The 27,279-nt window shown below is 32.9% G+C and overlaps 1 protein-coding gene across 1 annotated transcript in view; it reads left to right on the top strand.

Annotated features, from left to right (window-relative positions):
* The window catches only part of LOC134253502 (uncharacterized), a 39,923-nt gene that overhangs the window by 8,992 nt on the left and 3,652 nt on the right, over positions 1–27,279 (top strand). Inside the window, exons 3-8 of the mRNA XM_062736025.1 lie at positions 5,716–6,192; positions 6,552–6,791; positions 9,752–10,237; positions 12,422–12,745; positions 12,846–13,145; positions 25,489–25,622. Coding sequence (XP_062592009.1) covers positions 5,716–6,192; positions 6,552–6,791; positions 9,752–10,237; positions 12,422–12,745; positions 12,846–13,145; positions 25,489–25,622 — 1,961 coding nt within the window. The remainder of the gene's footprint in view (positions 1–5,715; positions 6,193–6,551; positions 6,792–9,751; positions 10,238–12,421; positions 12,746–12,845; positions 13,146–25,488; positions 25,623–27,279) is intronic.

The following is a 27,279-nucleotide window of genomic DNA, read 5'->3' on the forward strand; positions in this document are numbered from 1 at the left end:
AGGGTAATTTACACTGTTTTTAAGAAACATTTGGCGGTAAGAAAGCTTGATACTCAAAGGTCACCATATATTTTGAAAAATGAATAAAAATGACAATGTGTACGGAATTCTTAACAATTATTTTAAAATATCAGTAATTGTAGTAATCCACGTTTGTTTTATTTTCAAACAGATATTGGAACATAAATCTATTGATTTAAACCCTAAAAACAAAACTTACCATAAAATGTACTTGATAAAAACGGCGAATGTCTGAAAAATGCACAGGTATGCAAGAGCACAAAGTCAGATTTTTATATAATTTTCTTAACAATTAGTGGCAATGTTGTTCAAAATCGTATTCGGAGAGACAGTTTAATTTCTGAAGGAGTCTAGAAAGCACTTTTTTGGCCAAAAAATCAAAAGGTTTATTAGATGTAGGACCTAGAATCAGGAATCCACTACATTGAATTTCTTAAAGACAGCGTCCAAACCCGCATGTCCTGAAGAGTAAAACAGTTTTCGGGATAAACAGAAAGTTAAAGTTTTTTCACATTAACAATATTTGCAAGAACATTGACCCTTTGACTTGTTTCCATTTACAAACTTGGAAAAAACCCTTTCAGAAGGAAGAAACAAGTTCTGGAAATTATTGGATCTGCCATTTTCCAGTAAACTGAGGGTCATACCCAAAAATGAGTTCTATAAACGATCAGAAATTGGATAAAAAATGTAACGGACATGTATTTTACTTAAAAGAGATTAATTAGTAAAATCATGAAGAATAAATCATTGAAAAGTGTCTTTTGCTTCTTTCTGAGCACCAAGGACATTATTTATAGAACAGCCCTCGTATTTGTTAATTTATTTAAAAACACACTCAAGATAGTAACAACAGCTGACCAAGTTACACTTAGTGCAATGCGATAGTAAAATTAAAAGGCATCAGCTAAAATTAAGCATTCACGAATTATCTGGAAAAAAATCCCAATTTGCCAACCCTGAATTTACGACTGTTCTAGGAATATATTTTAATTTTGGCTTCATTTCAATAAAATAGAAAAAAGGTGATTTGATTACTTTTTTGCTATAAATACCATTGAAAATTGTTTAAAAAAAATAATTGCAAGTTCTTTTATTATACCGGGGTATACGATTAAAAAGAAAACTGTAAACATTCCAGAAAATACTCGATAATAATCTTTGTGAGTTTTCTTCCAATGCTCGTAGTTTTTCAAATATATTCTTGTCTCTCCTTATCCCCATACATGTAAATTTTTTGTGGAAAAATGGCAATAAATATTATAGAATGACAACCATAAAAAAGTTTTCGACATCAAGTCATAGCAGTTTATACTTCTAAATGTAAATGTATTAATTTTGAAGTTGTTTTTCTGTTAATTCATGGATCCAAGCCCCAGCAGATCATTTCTGATTCAACACGCTGACCTAGTTAGAATATTCCATCCCATGCAGACCATAGATCATTTACGCAGTAGCCTACATGTAAACATGTAGATGATTGAATAAGTACATATATTTTGAACACCATGCAAACAACCAGCAGGCGATATTGTGTGTCTGGCTCTCTGTGATTCCTGTGCAGCCCTTTTTCTTTTTTAATGTTAGGATCGCTCATTGTTTACCGCTCTATATTTAGAAAATCGCATCATCATCAAAGTGACCACTCGGTGCTCCCTGGATAGTTCTTGTCCCGCACGAGCGTAATCATCCGAGGCTTACCGATTTTTAATGGCTGCTTACACTGGGACCTCACATCCGGAAATCAAACTTAATGTGTCATCTCTCGTGAGAGATGACAATTAATGTACATACTAGTAATAGAAACTATAAATTAACATTTGTATCTTATCATAAGCTTGATTGAGTTGACAATATGATGGTTCTCATGAATAAAACTTGTGAACTCTGACATGACAATTTCCTGAATTTCATGACAAAATGTCTGAAGAAAGTTATCTCTCTTATCAGAAGATTTATCACTCTTATCAGAGGGATATTCCACCTTAATATCATTAAAGGAACAAAGACTTTTTGTTCTTTAGTACAATAAATCAATATTATCCCCTATTTTTGCAAAAGCGAGGGGAGATTAAATCTCATTCGTCTGTGTTTTCCTGTTTGTATGACACGAAAACTTTCACCGTGGTCATGACTTTTGAATGAGAAGAGAAAGGTCCTTTATATATGTATTATTCACATGTGTATTGTCCTTGGCAAGACCTTCCTAAATACATGTACATTAAATTAAACAATTGTGACCCTGTGTTCTTAACCTTAAATTATGACCTACTTAAAAAGATGTTTCCTAAAAATTTTCTGATCCCTTGATTTTGATCACGATTGACTTAGTTAAAAAAATAACCTTTTAGAACTTCTGAAGGACATAATATGATATTGATAGGGCGTTCTCATTTAAATAATTTTAACTGCTTTAGCATGGCGTTATAATTATTCAGAGACTGTATTGTAATTGATAGTATTACCTAATGGAGAGCCTTTTTTATTTGTTTATTTGGATAGAAATTAATACGCAGCATTTTCTTTTATCCCAAAAAACAAAACACCAGGAGATCCCCCTGTTTCCCTTTTAAATCCAGGAATGGTAACTGATTAATGCTGAGAAATTTTTTTTCTGTAAATTTTGTATTTACATTACATCAGTATATTCAAGACTTTTCAGCATAATTTTGTTATTCTTATTTTGATTACTTTTTTTTAATTTCAATTTAATTCCGTAATTTAATTGTTGGGTAATTAATTTATATCTACAAACACATAACACCAAAGTTTAGATAATTATATGTAAAAAAAAAAATGAAAAGAATGAAAGAAAAGAAATATCTATTAGTTCAGATTATTTGTCATATAATTTCAAACACTTTTCACTTTAGCAAATTCTGAAACAGAAATAATCTTCTTTGAGTAGGTTAAATAGCATATGTATAGCTATTGTGCCTCTCTGCAATTCTAAGAATTTGAGTAAGAATATCAAAACAGATATCATCTTTTACTACATATTACACCACACGCATACTTTATGTAATCGTGATCTGTTTATTTGTTTTATAATAAAACTAAAAAAAAAAAAAAAAAAAAACAAAACAATATGTCCTCTCCCTTCTTAATAAAAAAGGTGGATGTGATTTTGGACCCGACTATTCATCAGTAATTTTGTTTGCCCATCTGTAACTGGCTGATATTTACATGGTGTACATGTATTTTTAAATTCTTCCACTATTTGAATGAAATTTTATTTCATAACATTTTCTCAAAAATCTATATTCAAAGGAACAGGTAAATGTTTAATATATCAATATATTCATAAAATAATTTCTGTATAATGACTCTAGTTCACATTTAGGTTTTAATAAAACTTAAAGCGAGAATTTTTGATAATTTAAGAGAAATTTCGATTGATTTTGAAATCAAAGATGTTACAAATTCATACGTATGTAGTAAAAAAAAATCTCTTAAATTTCATATTGGATTTTTAATTGCGAAAGGTTTACACACAAAAGATTTGTTTGTTTAGTATGCATGGATTTTTCCGCCAATTTTTACTTAACTTTTTCGACCCCCTTTTAATAATGTAAAATTTCTAGCACTGGCTGATTATTGCAGTGTTAAAGAAAAATATTAAATTGTCATCACGGAAAAAAAGAATAATGAGTAAAAGACGGAGAAGCAAAGTTCAAATTGAAAGAAGAATAAAAACATTTAAGAGGGGTCGTTAAAAGGAGGCTAACAAAATTGAAGAGGGAACGGAGTCGTTTAAAGAAATCAACACTGCCGAATAGAATGTTTCAATGCCTAATATGTAGAGAAGAAATTAAAATCTTTACTCATTTTAAACATGATGTCAAGATTATGAAAATGAAAGTTAACATGCAAAGAAATCTCGTCCGATTAACGCGCACAGATGAAGTCAATAAAAGTGTAATTGATGCTGCAAATCACCCATATTCCTCAAACGCTGGCAAGACAATTAATTTACGGCAGCAGATTTCGATTTCAAGAGGGTGGATCCTAGGTTTTCAGCTTTTTGAGTTAAAGAAAAATAAACTTGATACATTCCACCATTTATTTTTATCAGTGATATTTTTTCCAATAAAATGAAAATATAAACATAGCCAATCAGTTTGCGTCTAGGTATCACGCCTGTAATTGTTTTCACAATCAAAGCCCATGTAGAATTTAAAAAAAATGATTACAAAAAATTCAGGTAATTGTTCACTTGACAAAAATATTTAGCAGGTGTACATGTTAAACATTACCTGTCACAAGCTGACCCTCACAAACACAAAACGCTACCTACACGGCATTTTCTGACTTTTTTCCATCTGCAAAGAGGGCTTCCCTCAAATCCACTGGTTTTTAATGAGTTTATAAACATTTCGAGTGCATCACAGGAAGTAGCCTCCTATGTCAAAAACCTTCATTTATTAAAAGAATTACATAAAATTTACTAGGCTTAGGAACCAAAGTTGTAAAAATGGCTTGAAAGAGAATAGAAAAACGTCTCAAAAGAAAGGAAACTCAATTTTTTTTATGAATGGACCTACATTTAATTAAATGTAACTTCATTTTGATGCATGGTCAATTACATGTACCCGCGTGATACCTCTACCCATTCAGTACTCCTCTTCCTTCTTGTTTAACCAGGAAATGATGTCAACGTCCTAGAATCTGGTACCCTTTTCCCCATAATTTGACACGCGGTACTTTCACGACTACCAAGTGCATCGTACCCGACGTTTATTTATACTAAGGAAAAAAATCATATGGAAATACGTAAAAAAAATCGAAAGAAATCTTATTTCAACTGACAAATTAGTGTCAAATTAATTTAGTTCAAATTATTTTACTATGATTAATGATTTTTATACATTTCTTTTTATTTATTTATTTTTTTAACAATATTTACTTAATATGACCCCCCCCCCCAAAAAAAAAAAAAAAAAAAGAGTGGTTGCAAAGACTTTTACATAATAAGTTTTGTACATATGTTTTAAACCCAGTAAAACTCAAGATCCCTCCCTCAAAATTACTTACATTAATTGCCTCGCCAACATCTCTCGGAGGAGTTTCACAGATAAACGTTATATCGGCTTTTATACTACAGAGTTCGCTCTGCGGATAGAATGCCAAGGTTTTCTTGGCATTTGAAAACGAAAGATTATGAAAATAAAACTTAAGGACTAAAGGACAGTAGATATTATCGAACTATTATAAATTAACTAACCAAGGCAATTTTAAATCAATTTTTCTTAATTTAAGGATGTAATATAACTTACGCGTTTCAAAAATGATATTTTGTAGTAACCAAATCGACAAGAATGCTATGTGGAACGTCAGAGTTCTTTTTTAATGATAAACTCTAATTCGGCTTACAAATATTTCTACTGATTTAGAGTTTAGATAGTAAAAATCTAAGGTCACAAATTCTTACAGATAAAATGGCTTCAGGATTAATACTGATATTGTCTAGGAAAAAACACATCTACTATTTGTTTTCTGTTGAAAAAGTAACTAGAAACAAAACTTTTATATTCTAAAAATAACAAACACCATGTGAATTAAAAGAAAACACAAGAAACAAAATGATCACAAACTAGTGATTTCAACAAAGTAATTCTGGGCTTTTAAGCTTATTTTTAGACAGCTCTTTTAAATAGATTATGCTTATAAAATTTCTTTACATGTTTTTTTTAGATCAGTTCTCCACACTGACTGATGACGAGGTGTTCGTGTTATTCTGTTATCTGTGTTCTGACTCCGGTCCTCCTGACTTTACTGACACAGAGTGGCTGGACTTGCTTAATGAGATACGACAGAGAGTGTACGATAAAGAGGACCCTGTAACACGTGAGGAAGCACAGCAGACTCTGGACAGACTGAAGTCACGTGATTACCTCTGGGAAGATCAGGACAAGATAAAGAAGGACACAAGGGATGAGACAATGTTTAGGATAGCATCAATAAACAGTAATATACCATTCTATTACAGTAGTTATAACACAGCCAGTGTGTACCTGAGATCATCAGGATACAACAGGAAACCTGGAGATAAGTGTGTCAGAAGTTTTAATAGCATCCTTGATTCTTTATTGATACGCCGTCTACAGATGAACATACTGAATCACGTCACCATGGAGGACATGAGTATTTATAATGAGATACACCAGATAGGTAAGTCAGTGTAAAGAATTTTAATAATTTTTCTAATTTTGAAAAATCGTCTGGAGGGTGATTTCGGGAGGTTAGTATATTTATATGAGAATTACTTTTAATTAAATTTTCGTAACATGACTCGATCATAAAAAAAAAAAATATTTGACCAGTAAAACTTTCATTGATGTTTAAAAGCATACATACACATGATATAATCATTTTCTATTTAGAAGATGTACGTTTTTTTTTAATTTTATTTCATTTGTGATTAGATAGATGTAGCTTTAAAATTGTTTTTCCATTTTTTAACTAAGTCTAGGTTTTTTTTTTTGTACAAATGATACAATTCAAACAATTAATGTTTTTTTATATTACAGTGAATGTTTCAATAAATATCCTAAAGGACAGTGAAAATAAAAAAGCAAAAGTATTAACGGATCTAAAAAGAGAAGGGGAGAAAGTATATTACAGAGGAAGATCACATTACAGTGTAGATCACGTGACGTGGCTCTGGAGGTACGGGAGATACAATAGACCTGACATCGTGAGATCCTGTATAGGTCTATATCCACACAATGATATTTACATCATCGACAACAAAGCTTACAGAAAACCAAGTAAGAAAATAGATATTTTAAAGTTTTATCTTGATTTATGATGTTACATTTCTTTACCAGTAATTCAATTTACGCTGGTGTCTCTGTGCATGAATTTGACTTGACAGGCTCAATACATGTATATAACCCCCCCCCCCCCTCCTTTCCACCAAAATTTAGACTAAAGTCTAAAACACACTGACGATAGTAAATTAGTCGAACATTTTATTTCAAAATAAATCGATTAATTTAATTCAATCATAATTTATCTATTAAGTAATGAGCTACCGACTAAGATCAACATTAAAGATGCGTTTGTGAAACACTGATGTATCCGTACAGCAAAGTCAAAGGTCAAAGTTAAAAATACTAAATGTTTGTTATAAAAAAAAAAATAAGTCATGTCATAGGTAATACAAATGTGAAATATATATGGAAGTAATAACCTAACTCAATAAAAAGTTATGGTCAAAGGTATTTATTGCGGGCAAACAGACAGACAGACAGATAGGGGGGGGGCATGGAAAATGTTATCATTGAAAGGCAGTCTTGAGAGGAATAACATCATGTTTTTATAGAATTTTATTTTCAATGAAACTTTTAACTAAGATAAGGATGACAATATTCTAAGAACAATTGTATCGGGTAAAGAATAGAAGGGTGCAAGGCGCGAACAATCCCCCGTTCTGAGGAAAGACATTTCTTAATTCTAAAAGTTTTTCAAAAGTATATTGTTTATATCATCTTTTACTGTATTTCATTGTTTTTTTTATTTTTTATTCATGTTTTTTATGATATGTGAAAAAAAGCTTCACATTTGATTCAAACGCTCTCCATAGCGCAGGGTTTGGTCAAAGACCGACCTCTTTAACCAATGCAACATGCATTATCGACGTCTATTAGTGTGATTTAAAGGAACGAGTTAATTGAAGCGTAAATTTTTTCAGAAATTTTTGATTTTCATATAGAATGGGTCCATATTCCAATTTTTGGATGAATGAAATAGCTTTCATGTTTTCTTCATTAAAGTGTTAACGAAAAATAGAGGCTTCACCCATTCATGTTCAAAATTCATTTTTATAGCTCTAGTAAACCCATTTTGCACTAAATATGTTTAAACTGTCAACTTGGTAATAAAGATTATCAAATACTTGTAATAAGTCACTCAGTAAAATAAAATCTTTTGAAGATTGCATTACTGAGAAAATCATTTTAGAAAAATATGATTCTTCTGTGAATTTTGAAAATTGAGAAATACTCTGTATCAAAGCAGGGGATTATCTACACCTAATACGCCCTCTTTCTTCGAGAAAGTGGCAAAATGATTAATTATAACTGGAACAAAAGCCATATTCGATATCAAACCTTGGTTTGGACACACGGAAGTAGAATAATAAAACTAATTTAATAACGAGATTTGTAACACAGCTTGTAGAGGTATTATTTATGCTTAAACATATAGGTATCATGAAAGAAACTGGGGATAAGCCGAACGCGATGCTTTCATTATGAGAAATAAATCACGAAATTTGCATGTAACACTATCGTTTCCGGACGATATTTCAAGAAGATTTGAGCTTTTGCAATGTAATTTTATACCAAAACTCCTTTGGACTTCTCTCACCCCTCTCAAAGTGTCCCGCCCCGTTTGTTTTATCAATATTTATTGTATTACATGTCGCTATTTTAGCACAGGGGCCTGAGGAGAATTATTACATATAAAAAGGTTCTTGGTGGACTTAACATTCTTATTACAACTATTAAAACTGTTTAATAAAGACTAAATTAGACACCATGCATACTGTAGAATTTTGACAATAACGAACGTAAATATATACATGCATGTGACTTCATGTTTGCATATAATTTTCATTGAACAGTGAGCTTTTCTGATCACATTTTGTTCGGCGTCCGTCTGTCCGTCCGTCTGTCTGTCTAGCTGTCCGTCTGTCTGTCTGTAAAATTTTTTCGACTTTTTCTCCAGAACCTCTGGGCCAATTTCAACCAAACTTGCCACTGTGACAAAGCATCCTTGGGTGAAGGGGATTCAAGTTTGTTCAAATGAAGGGTCACGCTTTCATTCAAGGGATATAATTAGGAATTAGGAAAATTTGGTGGGATGTTTTAAAAATATTGTCGTCAAGAACCACTGTGCCAGGAAAAATGAATTTTATAGGGAAATATCCTCAGGTAATGTAGATTCAGGTTTGTTCAAATCATGACCACCGGGGGTAGGGCGAAGCAAAAATAGCTGACCAAAGTTTTACATATAAATATATAGGAAAATTCTTTAAAATCTTCTTCTCAAGAATGACAAAGCCATAATTCATCATATTTATATGGAGGCATCCTCAGGTAATGTAGATTCAAGTTTGTTCAAATCATGACTCCCCGGGGGCAGGGCGGGGCCAAAATGGCCAACCAAAGTTTTACATGGAAATATAAAGGAAAATTCTTTAAAAATCTTCTTTTCAAGAATAGCAAAGCCACGATTGGTCATGGGACTATACTTTTGGATTTAAACTTTTCAATAATAAACTAAATTCGACTTTTTCCTAGCAACAGTGCTAAGGTGAGCAATGTGGCCCATGGGCCTCTTGTTAATTGAAACTACCGAATATCGAGTAAAAGTTTCTATCCATTTATGATATAATATGGCGGAAAAAACACAAGTGCTTAAGACATCTGGATTAACCTCAGCTTCCATCAAACTCCAAATGTATCAAATTAACACCGAACACGATCATCACAAGTTGAAAAGAAAACAAAACCCCTAGTAAAATGATTTTAAAATTGCATACAAGGCAGGATAGGAAACAATCAATATCTCTTTTTATATTCACTTAAGATTTAAATCTACTTTACGGATAAAACAAAATTTTAAATGTAGCGAGAGAATTGTAAAATGTTATGAGATGAAATATCATGACTAGTCTTGAGTATAATTTGGTCTTTTCATTAATAAATCCTTTCTGTATTAGGTAAATACCATACCTACCCACCAGAAGTCCGAAGTCTATTGTATTGCTTACTGTTAACTGAGAAATATCAGGTGAAACTCAATGAACAATCAGAAAACAGTACAAAAGACAAAATCAGAGACAGATATTTCCCTGATATTAATGATGACAGTTCGGTAGATCTTCCTGATGAAATCACAGAAACATGTGACGGTGTGATAACCTTTATATCAGACGACATCCGACATGACCTCATGTACGCCTTTATTACGGAGTGTCTGGTGAAGGACGGTGATCTGGAGTTTTTCCTGACCACGGCGTCACGTGACGTGATATCAGAATACTGCCGGTCCTGGTATTATAAGAGGAGTGAGGGAGAGAGATGTCTGTATGTACCGCGCTATCCAGAGGAGATGTACGACCTCTTCATAGACAACCTACAGCGGGACATCATCACACACTGTACCGTGTCTGACGAGGGGATTCATGGCAGGATCAGTAAACGTTGTAAGTATTTATTTAGCATAGTTATGAACTATTTGCTAAAAAAAGGTAGAGACATAAAGCAAATATGATACCTGCATTGGAAATAATCGTGGATTATAATCGTTATATATTTATAGACTTCTTAACTGTTCTGTGTTTCATTGATTACTTTGTGTAATCATATTAACTAAATAAGATATTTAAATGTATTTATTATACTCCTTCTGATTTTTCCCAATAAAATCAATTGATTAGATCTGAATAATTTTTCGGCAGTAGACATCATACTGAAAACAACAAGACCATGTTTCATAAATCCGTTGGAAAATAATCAACATAGATACATGTATGTCTTACATACAATATTGATAAAGAAAAAACTGTATGCCGATACACATTCTGTCCATTCTGTTCAAATTGCACTTTTTAAGTTCATTGTATCTCTTAAATAAAAAAATGTTGAAAATATTCATAATTTCAAAGTATGAGGTAATATAAAAGCAATTTAAAAATACACTAATTTAAGTGCGAATCAAAACTTAGAAGCTCATGAACGACTAAATTAGTCGCAAATTAGAGTCCTGCAAGGTACCGTTTCTCTTCTCTTTTTCTTCTTCTTCCTGTGTTATCTTTTTTGTTTGCTTTCTTGCACTCGTAGCTCTAATGTTATTTTGTCTTTATCATGTCACCTTATAAAGACGTAGAATCATTAAACCTCCTCAGTTGATCCCAATCAAAAATCAGATAACGTCAGCGGATGCTTGGGAACTTTACATCCTCAAATATTCAAAAAGTTTGACAGAATAAAGTTCTTTTTGTATACTGAAAGGAAAAAGAAACGCATATTTTACTTTTAAATTAAATTAAAACTAATATTTCGAAAATGTTTTTCAGTATTGTTTTCAAACATTTTAATTCATCTTTAATCTACAAGATACCAAAATCTTGTGTGACTTTGACTGATAATTCCTGAGTTATTGAAATTGATATGTCGATACCCTCAAAATTAAAATAAAAATTCTCATCGTCACCCTTGCACATTGGTAGCAGCCTTGATTTTCTTGTGCATTGAGTTCACCAGAGCATTTATTTTTCTCATTTGATTATTATTCAACTCTTCCGACAATAGTCTTAATGGTTGATAGAAGGTGCACTATTCCAAAGCCAACAAATCCCCCCGCCAAATGAGTGCCACGAATTTTCATTTTAGGATAGAATTTACAGAATCCAGCTGGTTTGGTACACATGAATGTTTGTGAGAAAGTCTCGACAAACACTGGCTACATTATCCCAGTGTGAACATGCTAAAAACATTACGCACACGACGCGTACGTGCGCGCGTGAGAGTAAAATCGACGTAAAAGTTGCCAAGCTTGCGGTCCAAATTAAATCAGAAAATTTCTGTCAATTTTAGGGTGAAAATATTGGTATGATAGTTTGCTGTATAAATGTCTGTTTCAGTGATAATAATTTGACAACAATCGAGGTGACATGATGAAAAGCCCTGTCTTTGTGTGACGTTGTTACGCGTCAACGTCACAGCCATGGTTGGTTGGAAACCTTTTAATTTACTCTCTGACAACTGAAAAACTCTTTTTTGTTGAAAAGTTTAAAACAAACTGCACAGCAACATCTTGTTGCCTTTTTATTCACTTACGCAATTCAATTACTGGAACCAGTGTAAGTTCCGTCAGCCGTACTATGATTGCACGAAATTTATACTGATTGCAAATGCGGAAAACGATGTCTATAACACCAATGCATCGATTAGCACTACAAAATGTGATCATAAAATTGTCATCATCAACATGCACGTGTTTTTGGCTTTTTATCATTTCCCCTACGTGACGCAATACATTTCATGGTTGAGTAATTTTGACCAGCAATTTTAGTGCACAGTAATCAAAATACACATTTGACCAATTTTCGTAATTTTCGGCCATATAGTTAAATATATTTCGCTATTATGCTATTATGCGTTTCCTTTTCCTTTCAGTATACATACAAATGTTCATTTCGGTGCTCAGGTCATAAGTAGCACATTATGTGTCCGATTAGTTCTATTAGTCCAATCGTATTCATTTTTATTGAAATGTTGAACAACGCTGATGGCATCCAATTTTATAGAAAAATTAGGTATTGTTATTACTTAATGCTACTAAAGACAAATAAAGATAAAGATATGCAATTTTAATCTTTATATAGTAAACATACCGGAGGAAATTTTGAAATGGGATTTGAGTGCCAGAAAAAGATTTGTTGAGAGTCTCCGCCATGGAAGAGTAGAAATGTTCCGTGCACGAGGTATGATTGTGGGATGCGCAGGCGCAGGTAAAACAACTCTTCTTAGGAAGCTTCAAAGGAGACACACAAAACAAAATCAACCTACAGAGACAACGGTCGGTCTAGAGGTCCATGAAGACTTGATTGAAATTAAAGATAAGACTTTATATGGTAAATCTTCCTTTACATATCAACAGTTTAACATTGGATTTCAACTAGAACACATGCATTTGTACTTCTGGAATTGTATAAATGCACTTGAAGTCACTTCCATCTCGTTTGTTTTCAGGAATGACTGATTCACAATATTAAATAATTGTTCCCTATCTGTTTTGATTCAAATCAGATTTCAGTGTAAAACCTGAAGATAGTGTTTTTCAAAGATTGGCATGGGTCATGAAGGAGAAAGAGGGGAATGTTATCAAAGGCATTCTCCATCACAGCAGTCGTGGTACAAAACTGATCAGTATGACAGACTTCGCCGGACAAGTAGCTTATTACGCATGTCACCAGGTTTACCTGTCAAGGAGAGCGTTTTATATCGTGGTTATTGATATGTCCAAGGGTCTGGAAGATGAAGTTAGACATTATGAGACTGATCGCCATAACCCTGAAGGATCCTTGTTCCATTCCTGGAAATACAAAGGTGAGTTTGAATAAAAACAATGTTTTCCATCTTTTAATCCTACACACAATGGTATATTTAATTTTGTCGTACATGTATACTTTCTGGCTCAACTGAGCCGAAGGCTCAAGTGGGCTTTTCTGATCACATTTTGTCCGGCGTCCGTCTGTCTGTCCGTCTGTCCGTCTGTCTGTCCATCTGTCTGTAAACTTTTCACATTTTCGACTTCTTCTCAAGAACCGCTGGGCCAATTGCAACCAAACTTGCCAAAAAGTATCCTTGGTTGAAGGGGATTCAAGTTTGTTCAAATGAAGGGCCACGCCCTTATTAAAGGGGAGATAATTGGGAATTAATGAAAATTTAGTGGTATATTTTAAAAATCTTCTTCTCAAGAACCACTGTGCCAGGAAAGATGAAACTTATTGGAAAACATGCTCAGGTAGTGTAGATTCAAGTTTGTTCAAATCATGACCCCCGGGGGTAGGGCGGGGCCAAAATGGCCGACCAAAGTTTTACATAGAAATATATAAGAAAATTCTTTAAAAATCTTCTTCTCAAGAATGACAAAGCCATAATTCATCATATTTATATGGAAGCATGCTCAGGTAGTGTAGATTCAAGTTTGTTCAAATCATGACCCCCGGGGGTAGGGCGGGGCCAAAATGGCCGACCAAAGTTTTACATAGAAATATATAGGAAAATTCTTTAAAAATCTTTTTCTCAAGAATGACAAAGCCATAATTCATCATATTTATATGGAAGCATGCTCAGGTAGTGTAGATTCAAGTTTGTTCAAATCATGACCCCCGGGGGTAGGGCGGGGCTAAAATGGCCGACCAAAGTTTTACATAGAAATATATAGGAAAATTCTTTAAAAATCTTCTTCTCAAGAATGACAAAGCCATAATTCATCATATTTATATGGAAGCATGCTCAGGTAGTGTAGATTCAAGTTTGTTCAAATCATGACCCCCGGGGGTAGGGCGGGGCCAATATGGCCGACCAAGATTTTACATAGAGATATATAGGAAAATTCTTTAAAAAACTTCTTATCAAGAATGACAAAGCAATTATTCATCATATTTATATGGAAGCATGTTCAGGTATTGTAGATTCAATTTTTTTCAAATCATGACCCCCGGGGGTAGGGCGGGGCCAAAATGGCCGACCAAAGTTTTACCTAGAAATATATAGGAAAATTCTTTAAAAATCTTCTTCTCAATCATTTTCTAAAAAATAGCAAATCCATGATTGGTCATGGGACTACTTTTGGATTTAAACTTTACAATAAAAAGCCATTTTATATTAGTCCTACCCTTGGTGCTCAGGTGAGCGATGTGGCCCATGGGCCTCTTGTTATTTACATGGATGCAACGTCAGGAATTGCTACTCAACGTTGTAACGTCAAAACGACGTCAATATGAATTGTTAACGTGCAATGTTTAAATATGTTTTAAAGAATAACGTAATCCCATTGAAGTAGTTATTAAAATAGTAATTTATTGACAGAACCTTGGGTAAATATACTTTTTTAGATAAAGCAGATTATCAAAACAAATTACGCTGTATTTTCAATTTTATATTTGACATGGCGTCATTTACGCAAGACATGAATTATGTTTGATTTGATAACTTAGCGCCTGGAAAATTTTCATTATCTTTTGGGAACAAGTTGTTGTTTAAAAGTACTCATTATATGTCAATTCAAATTTTTAAATTATACCGGTAAAATTTTCCTTTTTCACCTTGGAAAATGCGTTACATCAAATTTTCATTGCATGGGACATCTTAAACGACTTTTATTTCAAAGGATGTGGGTATCTACTCCCTTAACAGAGGTTGTCAACAAACATTTTATGTCTAAATATGATGTCAGTGAACGATCCTGTAAAATATCAAACTAAAATAAAATCTATTGAATGTATTTTTCTGTTACAACGGGACAGGACGAAACTTGACGTTATTCCGGAATACAGTAGTCTGACAATGTGTACATAACTTGAAATAATACTTATTTTTGTTACAACATTATTGGTGAGAAAAGAATCCTTTATTTTCAAATAAAACGCTACATGTTTATTATCAAGACTATACTGCAAATGTAAGCTGAAAACGGATTAAGCGTGTTATTTCCTATAAGTAGAAATTCCTGACGTTACGTCATATACAACCCTTACTTTCACAACATAACGTTGAACCGATAAACATATCTTAAAAACAGTGCGCCACATTTAAACATTTACAAGGTATAAATGAGTGAGAATAGATAAGAATAATAAAATATTTTACCTTCCTTAGTATATTGTAAGTTTTATCTTGCTAAAAACAATTTTTCTTTTATCAAAATACATATACTTTAGATCTCAGTCTCTTTTTCCAAAGGAAAACATGCATTTAATTAAATATTTATAGCAGAAAAGTGAAACTAAGATCAAAAGTGAGCTTTTCGTACGTTTAGTGTTCCCAGGTCAGGTCGAGGGAAACCTATACTTGTAAATTGTTTTATTATACCAATGAAAAACTGAAAAAATGATGACGAGAATCCGGAATTAGCTTTTGAATCAGTGATTAAGTTACTAGACGATCACACGGGATTTAATTATTCAGATACTAAACGCGGGTACGTTAAGGAAGCACATGTCATTTTTCGGGAGAAGAAAATTAAGTTTGATAATTTAATAAAACCGTTGATAAACGTAAACCATTATTGTTTATTGCATAAAGGTAAAAGAATGTCTAACACAATGACGTGCAACACCGCTACGGCATCACGTGACTTCTATTAATAGCGAAATTTTCCTTAATAAACAAGAGGCGCAGGGGCCACAGCGCTCACCCGAGCACATCAGGCTTGAATTTACTACCCCCCCCCCCCCACCTCCAGGTGTTCATCATTGGAACAAACTAGAATCTACACTAACTGAGGACCTGAGGATGATTCCATATAAATATCACTAATCATAGCTTTGAAGTACTTGTAAAGAAGATTAAAAAAAAGTTTCCCTATATATCCCTATGTAAAAATTTGGTCGGCCATTTTGGCCCCATCCAAGCCCCGGGGGATATGATTTTAACAAACTTGAATCGACACTACGTGAGGATGATTCCACATGAGTTTCATCTTTCCTGGCATAGTGGTTCTGGAGAAGAAGATTTTTAAAGATTTTTTTTTCTGTATGTTCCTATGTAAAACTTGGGTCGGCCATTTTGGCCCCACCCTAGCCCCGGGGGTCATGATTTGAGCAAACTTGAATCTACACTACCTGGGGATAATTCCACATGAGTTTCATTTTTCCTGGCCCAGTGGTTCTGGAGAAGAAGATTTTTAACGATTCCTATATATTCCTATGTAAAACTTGGGTCGGCCATTTTGGCCCCATCCTTGCCCCAGGGGTCATGATTTGAATAAACTAGAATCTATACTTCCTGAGGAAGATTCCATATGAGTTTCATCTTTCCTGTCCTAGTGGTTCTTGAGAAGAAGATTTTTCTTATATATTCCTATGTAAAACTAGGGTCGACCATTTTGGCCCCACCCTTGCCCCGGGGGTCATGATTTGAACAAACTTAATCTGCTCTACCTGAGGATGATTCCACATGAGTTTCATCTTTCCTGGCTCAGTGGTTATGGAGAAGAAGGTTTTTAAAGATTTTTCCTATATATTCCTATGTAAAACTTGGGTCGGCCATTTTGGCCCCACCCTTGCTTTGGGGGTCATGATTTGAACAAACTTGAATTTGCTCTACCTGAGGATGATTCCACATGAGTTTCATCTTTCCTGGCCCAGTGGTTTTGGAGAAGATTTTTAACGATTTTTCCTATATATTCCTATGTAAAACTTGGGTCGGCCATTTTGGCCCCACCCTAGCCCCGGGGGGTCATGATTTGAACAAACTTGAATCTACACTACCTGAGGTTGCTTCCACATGAGTTTCATCTTTCCTGGCCCAGCGGTTCTGGAGTAGAAGATTTTTTAAAAATGCAATTAATTTTTAACAAATTCATGATTATCTCCCCTTGGAAAAGGGCATGGCCCTTCATTTGAACAAACTTGAATTCCCTGCACCCAAGGATACTTTGTGCCAAGTTTGGTTGAAATTGGCCCAGTGGTTCTTGAGAAGAAGATGAAAATGTGAAAAGTTTACGACGACAACAACGACAACGACAACGACGACAGACAACGGACAAATTTTGATGAGAAAAGCTAACTTGAGCCTTCGGCTCAGATGAGCTAAAAAGCAAACAGAACAACAATACCCCAGATTTTAAAAATTTCTTTAAGAAAATAATGAATTTGAAAAGCATCGGTTTTGCCAAAAAGGGCTGCTAAAATTACACTATCCCTTCAGTAAAATACTAATTCAACACAATTTGCCCTAAACCTTACCCGATGGTTTGATTTTTTTTTTCTTACATATGAACCGAAATTTTTCGTCATCCGTGGTAGATTTTAATAAAAATGACAGAAAACAGCATAACAATATAAGAACATTTCATTTTTGTTAATGTTTACACGTTTCTATTCATTTTATAGAGTTAAGGAGGTCGACTATAGTGTTCATTGTGCAATATTTTGCGCGCGCATCATAGTAAAATGAAGTGTAGTTACTGTTTTAATGTATTTTTTTTCGCTCAATTATTAAAATCTAACAAAATTAAAAAAATTATACGTATAAAATGTGACAAAATTTGATATAACTGATTTTTTAGCCGATTTTGCAATTGATAGGTAGGTTTACGTCGTTGCAGAGTGTTTTTGACGTTGCGATAATCTTAAGCTCTTAAAGAATGGGGTAATAAAAACATCATTAAAGAAAGAGTAATAAATATACGCTCTTTAAATTTGAAAAATAAAAAATTGAGAATATCTCCAATATTTTTATTATGCTTTCACGTGAATCCATTCTGTACGTCATTTTTTGTAGTACTCTATAAAATAAGTAAAATTTGTTAATTTTTTGCATTTTGGGATGCCCCCTCTGGTAACAAGACGGTAGAATTTTGTGTTTCTTACATATAGTGTATAATATAGTATTACTCATCAAATATTATAGTTTGAACAAAATGCCTATTGTAGTATTTGTATAATTTGCTTTAAAGGGCTAAAGATTTGCATTTTCCTATATTATCCTATAGTAAATGTACAGTACCTGTATTTTGAGATGGTCCCACAAAATACCTGGTGGTAGATTTCCCCCAAACTTTGCATGTACACTGAAGATAATGTACGTTATATATGGTACAAAAATGAAGAGTTTCGCTATTGTAGTTTTCACACAAAAAAACTATAGTCAGCCCCCTTAAATTACATCTCTAAATACCAATATTATGAAAACATTTGTTCTTAAATTCACGTCACCTCGCCTACTTTGACGTCATAATGAAGCACTGATTTAGTCAAGGTATATTATTTTGTATGCTTCCTTATCCCCCAGCGAATATTGACACAAAAAATCTTAAATATTACGGGTAGCTTGCAATTAGCTTTCAAAGCAGAAATTTGCGTTTCTGGTTAATGGATGGAGATTTATCCACCTGTAGCTTTTTCTATGGAATTAATATATCATTATAGTATATCACTGGGGGTTAGCATGCTCCCAGTGCAAAAGGACAAGATTATTTCACGAGGCGCAGCTGAAAGAAATAGTCATGATCGAAGGGAACTGAATTCTTGATAACTCTCTCAATGATTTACTTTTAATTGATTTTAATATCAATACAAAAAATGATGGAACTTGGGTAATTGCGGAAATCAGCTTTCGAATCCGGATTTAGCTCATTTTTTATATACGGGGATAAATACATCAAAATACATGTAGTACTGGTAATTAACTTAAAATTTAGCGGACCACGGATAACAGATTATTAGCTTCCGAAGCAGGAATGAGTTCATTTGACTAACAGGGATTAGTCCATTTATTGCGATTCCTAGAAACAAAACATCATATTCTACAATCTGACTTTTATATTTGAAAAAACCAATATACGAGGGGTTATCAAAAAGTTCGTGGACTGAGGCGATAAAATTAATACTACGTAGACTGTGCTTTCAAAAATTACAAGGAACATAAAGCAACAAAAAATAAAGAAATGTTGAAATTTTTTACTTCATACATTCATTACTTGCCAAATTATGATAAAATTAAAACGACATTATATGATCACCCGGCGCTTAATTTTATGACTTAACAAAACGTCATAATTTTCGAAGTCCGATTCTTATACCTCATACACTTATCTTGATGAAGTTTCCTGGAGTTGAATAAGGACTTAAACCTCTTGTTTGTATGAATATACAATGTCACGAAAGACTGCTTTCAATGCATATGATATTGCACGTGGATTTATACATTGGGAGAGATCCTTGCTTGATTGTGCCAGCACAGTTTGCTTTTGAGTTCTATATCAACCACAAATAACCAACGCCATTTTTTGACGTGATTGACTTTTCACATCTTGAGTACAAATCGACATAAACTGTTCATTCCTTTCCTCTCGGAATCTATTTTGGCACTAAAAACAAGTCCTCTGGATGCATTTTATTTTACTGTAGCCAGATTTAACATTTTCTAGGTGTAAAACAGTTTTTTCAGGCGCCAAACTTTATGAAATTGTGGAAAAAGACCCCCCTCTCCCCTTTTGACGTCATTTGAAAGCCCTCAATTGTTTGGACACTCTATACAAAATCTACGATAACATTTTATAGAATTTACTAAATAATGTAAAACTTGCAAAGAACAAAAGTCAGAAAGTACAATATACGGCCTGTGAATTTCTTGAAAAATAAATCATCATTTTCTTGAAAACTATTTGTGGTTTCCGTATCTACTCGACTTCGTCAATGCAGGGGTGGGTAGTTTTAGTCAAACCGGATGTTGGCTTCTTCATCGTAACGGCTAAAACCTATAAGGGTTTTGACTTTTCCGGAATTTTTCACCGATTTTACAGATTCACTTTAAAATTTCAAGTGGGCGCATTCCTCTCGGAAAAAAAATTCAAGAATAAAATCAAACTTTGGTATCTTACGCGTATTTTTCAACAAGTTTTTTTCTCCGAGAGGAATGCGCCCCATGTGTAAATTTAATATTTATGAATGTCGTTTGCTCAGCTGCGCATGCAGAAAGCAAATTTTCCTTTATATAATTCCATTTTTATAAAACCTTGCACGGCAAGGATTAAATCTTTCATAAGAAAGGTTACTGTAAATTATGTAAACACAACCATAAATCCTTTTTTAGCATAAATGCATTATTTATGCGTGGTAAATGGTAGGCTAAACAGATTCTAATATAGCCTATTTCTTAGTTCAATTAAAAACAAAAAAAAAAATGAAGAAATGTTTTAATTGCGTTAGTCTATGCTTTCCACATCTGCATGTCTATTGTGGAGCACTGTTTACATGTAACAGAAGTCCTCCAAAGTGGCCAGGTTATAACCATAAGGTCTATTTGCTTTGATTTGACAAGTCGTCAATATTTTCTCGTGACGTCACAATGTACAGAAAATGACGTCAAAGTTTTGCGGGAACTTCAATATTTTTCGTACTCGTGGTGATTGTCAGATCAATAACTCTAGATGTTCAAAGAATATCAATTTTTGAAAAAATTTAAATAAATAACATTATTACTATTTAAAGTTCGTACATAGGCTTCAATATATTCTGTGTGTTACATAAACATTATCGCGCATCGGGTAGATCGCGAGCGGTTAACTTGTAAATGTCTACAGGTCAGATGTAGATCTATATATTTGCATATCCATTGCTCTCTCCACTATGAACATGCAGTCATCAATTGCGTTCATAGGACGATAGACGCAACTGCTTCTGCTATGAGTGCAATTGCTCCATCACATTAGTGTAGAACAAATTCTACTACACTTAAATAACGTGCTGAGAAGTATATATATGAAATGTTTCATAAAAGGAATAAAAATAATTTTTTAATAATATTCTTTAAAAAAAAAGAAATTCAGCCTATTTAAAATTGCTGATTTATATCTTTAAAAATTCAATTTTGGTCAGTGTATTTAATGGTAAAATAAAACTTTTTAAAAATTGTAGATAACTGCCATATTTTTATTTTTTCACATCATATATATTTGAACAAAGAAAGATAACTCTTCACATTTGGGTAATAACACTCAGAAAGAGGAAATTTCTTTAACTAGTATATCAAGAATGATTTCAGCTATTAAAAATAAATATGAAAAGCTTAAAAAAAATCATGGAAAAGCATTCTGGAATAATAATCATTATAAAAGCGTCTTCATTTTTCATCATAATGTTAAATTATTGATTTTTGTCGGAGGGTTTCAATAACGTTGATCGATGACGTCACAACTGCATCAAAACAAAAATTAAGAGAATGTGATGACGGCCCTGCTTGTATCCAGATTACTGTTTGAGAGGGGAAAACTTTATAAATTGTTTGTCATTCATTAGAAAAAAGGACAATTGATCAGGTGTAATGATTTTAAAGCTGTATCTTTTTCATTACTGAAGAAAAGAGACCGCGTCCTCATGTAAGTCAGGATTTCCTCTGATATTCTTTAAAAAAAATCAAAGAATGCAAATATAAGTAATAAACAACGATTATTCAGTGAACATGGCATTATGAATAGCAACTGCTCTGCTGGCATATTTTCCATGATGCGCTAGCGCGCATCATGGAATATGCCAGCAGAGCAATTGCTATTCATAACGCCATGTTCACTGAATAACGTTGTTTATTTCTTAAATGTTTACTCAATCTTTTTATGGTTATATTTTGCTCAGACATTGATATTTTTCATTTAGTCTAAATATTAAAAGGTAGTCAGCATGTTCCAGAGAGCGCGCGCGAGAGTGAGAGAGAGGTCCAATATTTCAATAATATGTAGATTATGCTTTTTGAAAATTATTCTTAGTAAATGACCCATTATAGATCCATTCATAAAATCGTGATTTTCAAATATGTCAGCCCAAGTCTGCATGTTGCCTCGTTTTCCATGTGTATTTTTTAGGGTTGGGGATGTCTATAAGCATCCTGTTAAAAAGGCAACATATGTAATATAGGAATACTGTAATATTTAGCCGGCCTTTATATATAAATAATAAATTTATCAATTTATTATCAGAATAATCTCAAAAAGGATGAAATGTCTCTGTTCTGTGTTTGATGTATCAACAATTATGATGTGTTATAAAAAGAGTGGTAAAAAAGTAGTTTCCGACATCGCTCACCATAGGATGTTTTCACAAAAAAAAAGACCGAAAAAGTGACATTTAGAAAATAAATTTGTCCTAGAAGTCTTTTAGGGCAGGCCGTCCCTAAATAAGATTTTGATATTTCGATAGATTGGATGTAAGGAATAATTCAAGATAAAAAAAAATTAGGGGCACCCTGCCCTAGGTTTAAATCACAAACACACACGCTCTCACATACACAAAATAAGGAAACCTGATTTTAATAATATGTTTTTATATAGTTTAGTAAATATTATTTTAAAAAATCGAAAGGGTGGGGTTGTGCGCACACCAGAGGCACCTGCACTGGATCTGCCTCTTATTTAGCGGCGTTCTTGCATTAGAAGTTTGCTAATATGCTGCTCTCGGAAGTATTCGTTCAACGAAGTATAGGTATTGTTCAAAAATACACAAGCGTCGAAAATAGTTGAAAATGTTGAAAAGCAGAAAGATGACAGGGAAAAATGAAACTTCAACCATGTCTAGAGATTGTCAATAAACACGCTGTATAGATTATTGAAAATAAATCCATTTATTATTTCTTCTAAAAACTTTGCAAAGCCGCCGATGATCGTGATAACATTTTGCTAAAACATGAGGATGATTATTTTGAGAAAAAGAATATCTTCACAAGTAAAATATCACGTGGCACCCTCTCTAGAGGTGTCCTTTGTTGGAGAATGTACTGTCTTACATATGAGGAATAAAAAGTATACGCAGTGTTCTCTACGCCTGTGCACCTAAAACTTGGGAGGTAAAAAATATGTATTTATTTATTTTAAGTCGTGTTCAGAGGAATTGTAAGTTTCTGTCATTTAGATTTTTACCATCCCCCCTTTCCTCACCAACGCACACATTAAGTCTTGGTCTATAGATCTATTATTTAATTGTGTGCGGATTATAACTCATTTATTTGTTTATGAAATTTCCACCTTTTTGATTTGTCAATATTAAGAAAATTTAACTGCTAGACTGAAAAATATTTCGTGTATCCTTTATATTTTCCAAAAAGCAGTGTCATTATTTTACCCATGCAGACTGACAATCTTATAGATGCAATGATTCAATGGAATTTCCTTTTTAGTCACGGTCTTTTGTATAGCGTAATAACATGTTAAAATTCTTTATTTGAAATTTAGAAGAAAAAGAACGATCAATTAAATTTTCACTTCGCAGTAGCATTGAGATAGCGTATTATTGTTCCAGATATAGTTTTTTAAATTAATTTTCACATATATGGTAACCAAAGATATATCGTTTTATGCTGAATTCAAGCAAAAAAAAAAAATACATCTTGACCTATTGAGAGCAATGTTTAAATTATAATAATTTTCTAATGAATTCTACAGTCTTATCAAATGACTCTTGTATGGATTACTAGTAAATACCGTATTTTGTTTGAGAAAATATTTTTTTCCAAAAAGACTGAATGGATGTCGCCTGCTAGCTGTTCAGGTTTCCCCCTGGTGTCATAAAAAAGTGAAATGTTAAGCAAACACTCGCTCTGAATCCATAATATATATATACATGTAACTATTAAATAATTATTGATAATTAAAAGAGACAATGAGATAAAAAATAATAATGCGCATGGGCAAATATTAAATATTATGTAACTATTAATTACCGTATTAAAATTAGAAAAGAAAATCATTTTACGTTTACTCTGAAAACGTTTGACGTTGTTGAAAAACATGACGTCATTATGAACTTGTTAAAGTATCTTTGATTAAAATGAAGAAAAAACCTACTTAGAGTAGATGTAGGACCAAAAAAAAAATCATATTTGACAACTTTTAACCTTACTCTATCAAAATCCGTGAAAAACTCAAAATGCATAAAAATTGCTAAAAAGGGCCCTTTTCCCATGGGCGCAATCAATTGTGTGACCAGTACCATTTTTATTTTAACATTTAACATCCCCCGGGTTGCTACGTTCTTGGACTTGGCTTTATATATACAGGTTGATTAAAATATCATATGCATAAAGTTTATGTAATTTATTCATGAATTTATTATTTTAAAACATTATCAATGTCAATAATGAAACGTTACAATGTATCTAGAATCATTTACGTGTACTGCGATAAACACACGGGTGCTGAACGGAAACGCTGTCATTTTCACTTGTACATGTACCTATGCTTGTTTACACCTGACGTTATAATTTCAAATTAAGTTATCCTTTATTAACAAAATATCAAAGTACTATCTGTAATATATTGTAAAATACATTTTTGTGAAATTCTCATCAATTAATAAATATTTACCACTTTATTTATGAGAACTCAAGAAGTGTTAAAATTCACAACCTCATTATGACGTTCCGTAAAATGTACGAAATTCGGCCATATACATATGCTATTTTGAAGACCTCTTACGGAAAATATGAAAGATATATTGAAAAAAGAAAGTTGGTTTGAAAAAATATATAGTCTGTAGATATATCTAGAGGCAAAATTGTCCTATTTTGAAAACAGGCGAATTTGTGTACTTTCTGACTCAAGCTCTTTTACGGGCTTATACAGTCCCATTACAAACCTGAATTAATGGGATTTTTTATGTCAGATGTTCATAACAAAGGAGTTTTCCTCAGTAATACCCGAAGGCGAAAAAAACGTTATTTTCGATGTTGCGCCGCCTAGACAAACCATTGCTTACAAAAACATTATTAATTTTTGAAAAAAATAAAATCTATGATTTGTTGTTTTTTCTATAGATAGAAAAGATGATGATTATTAAATATTTAAAAATTCATTACTATACCTAAAGCGGTTTAAATTTTATTGCGCCAGTCCACGGACTTTTTGATAACACCTCGTATGTATAATAAACACTTATAAAAATCGAACTTTTTTGTAAATAAAGATCAGTAGAGGTATAATAAAACCAAACTGTTTTACAGTGTATCAAATGAAGATATGCTTGTATATATTATTTATTCCTTTGATCATGGTAAAGTAATTTTACCAATGTCCAATTTTAATTTTTTTTAGCGAAACATGCGCATTAATTACATGTAGGTCACTGACATAAATGAGGCCTTCAACTTGTACTCAAATGAAACGGTCGTAGTCTTTGAGATGTAGAGGTGGTCATTAAATCAATACATTAATTTAAGTTATTGATTTTTTCAGACTATTTTCATTTCTGGTTGCAATCCATACAAACATACTGTGATGTCGGAAAAACACACATAATTCTGGAAAGCACGGAGTCAAAAGCTAATTTTCATCCTGTTATTACTGTTGCTTCTCATGCAGATGAAGTGGTAAGAAAACATTACACATCCTACAAAATTATCAAGACAAAAGAAGTTTCCTGATGCTTATTAAGTAGATGTTTAATGATCTAGCATCCTCATATTCAAAAATGTGTCTGTTTACACAATCATGACAATAAGCACATTGCGGCTATGACCGGTTGATAGGGAATACTAACTTCACAGTGACACTTGATCCCACTTGGTTTTCAGAGATCAATGCTTGTTCTTTTCACAATTTCTTTTCTTTATAATCTTTAATTGGACTATGAGGACTGTAGCACTATACAAATGACTAAACTTATCTTTACGAGGGTTGATCCAAAAGTTCGTAGAATTTCTTCATATTTTATTCATTTTTTAAGTGAAATTGGTTGAAAATTACAAATGAGAAAATAGATACTTGTTGGATATTTTAAATAAAAAAACTATTTTTGAAAGTAACTCTATACGCAAGTGAGTTAAGGCTAAGTATGGGATTTCTATGCAAATGAGGTTATAAAAATGCATAAATTGAGTATTTTATATACAGAGAATGTGCAAATTGATTTTCTTATGGATACTTAATACCGACAGTATATTATTGCAAGTGCACATTATGACGTCATATTATGACGTCATAGTTCTTCCCCATTGAAGGAAATAAAACACACCAACAAAACAACGTCAGCGCAAGGGCATATCCTATCTAATTTAAATTAAATAATGTATAATACTAAGGAGAATATTCTTAAAAGTAATAAAATTGCTGCACAAATCCTATGCTCTTCTTCAAACGATAAATATTTTACTAATCGTACACTGGACTGTGCATTTTTCCCTGTTTCAACTTAGTACTGCACAAATAGTAACTTATCAATTGCAGTGTCGACATTTGTGCAGCAATATCTTAAAACCTTGGAATATTCTGCGTCTCTTTATACCCTGTTTCTGCAAAACAAAGTAAGGTATGCCATTGCGCCGAAGCGATTTTGCTGATGTTTCTTGTAAACGTGTGTAGTAAAGGTTGATGACGTCATAGTATGACGTCATAATGTGTATTGGCTATCGCATATCCTGGGTACCAAGAATGAATAAGTAAACAAGTCTTGGCATTTTCTTTGCGGCATGTATAGCAATTACAGGTTGTAACTAGATATTTTTCATAGAAACCTCCATACATAGCCTTAACTCACTTGCGTAGCAGTTGTCTTAGAAACGGTTGTTTGGAAATGCAGGGTAGACATTAACGCGTTTATTGTCATTTTAATTCTTAATACGTGAAATTAGAATAAAACCCTCCTATAAGGTATATAAAACAAAAATTATGTCATTGTTACGATTGCTTGGTCTTTTATAAACCTCTGTGTGAGAGTTTTATTGATTTTATTGGATATTTAGTTTATTAGTTGGAAATTGATTGTTCATCTTCTATTTGTTAGACAACGTCAAATTTCGGTAAAGTCTTAAGTTCTGTGAAAATCACGGAATCACTCTATCTTAAACGCGTATATTATTGACATACTATGCGGAAAAATGCATTTACTTACTGGTTTTCAAGTGGCATAAGAAATTTGAGAAAAATAGAACTTCCTTGGACGTTGATTAAAGGTTTGACCGCCTTTTGTAGGGTCTGTTTTAAATGTCCCCCCCCCCCCTTGACAAATTAAAAACGTTTATGGACTTT

Source organism: Saccostrea cucullata, unplaced genomic scaffold (assembly GCF_032062105.1).
Source record: "Saccostrea cucullata isolate Sc308-1 unplaced genomic scaffold, CSIRO_AGI_Scuc_v1 ctg1472, whole genome shotgun sequence".
Taxonomy (NCBI): domain Eukaryota; kingdom Metazoa; phylum Mollusca; class Bivalvia; order Ostreida; family Ostreidae; genus Saccostrea; species Saccostrea cuccullata.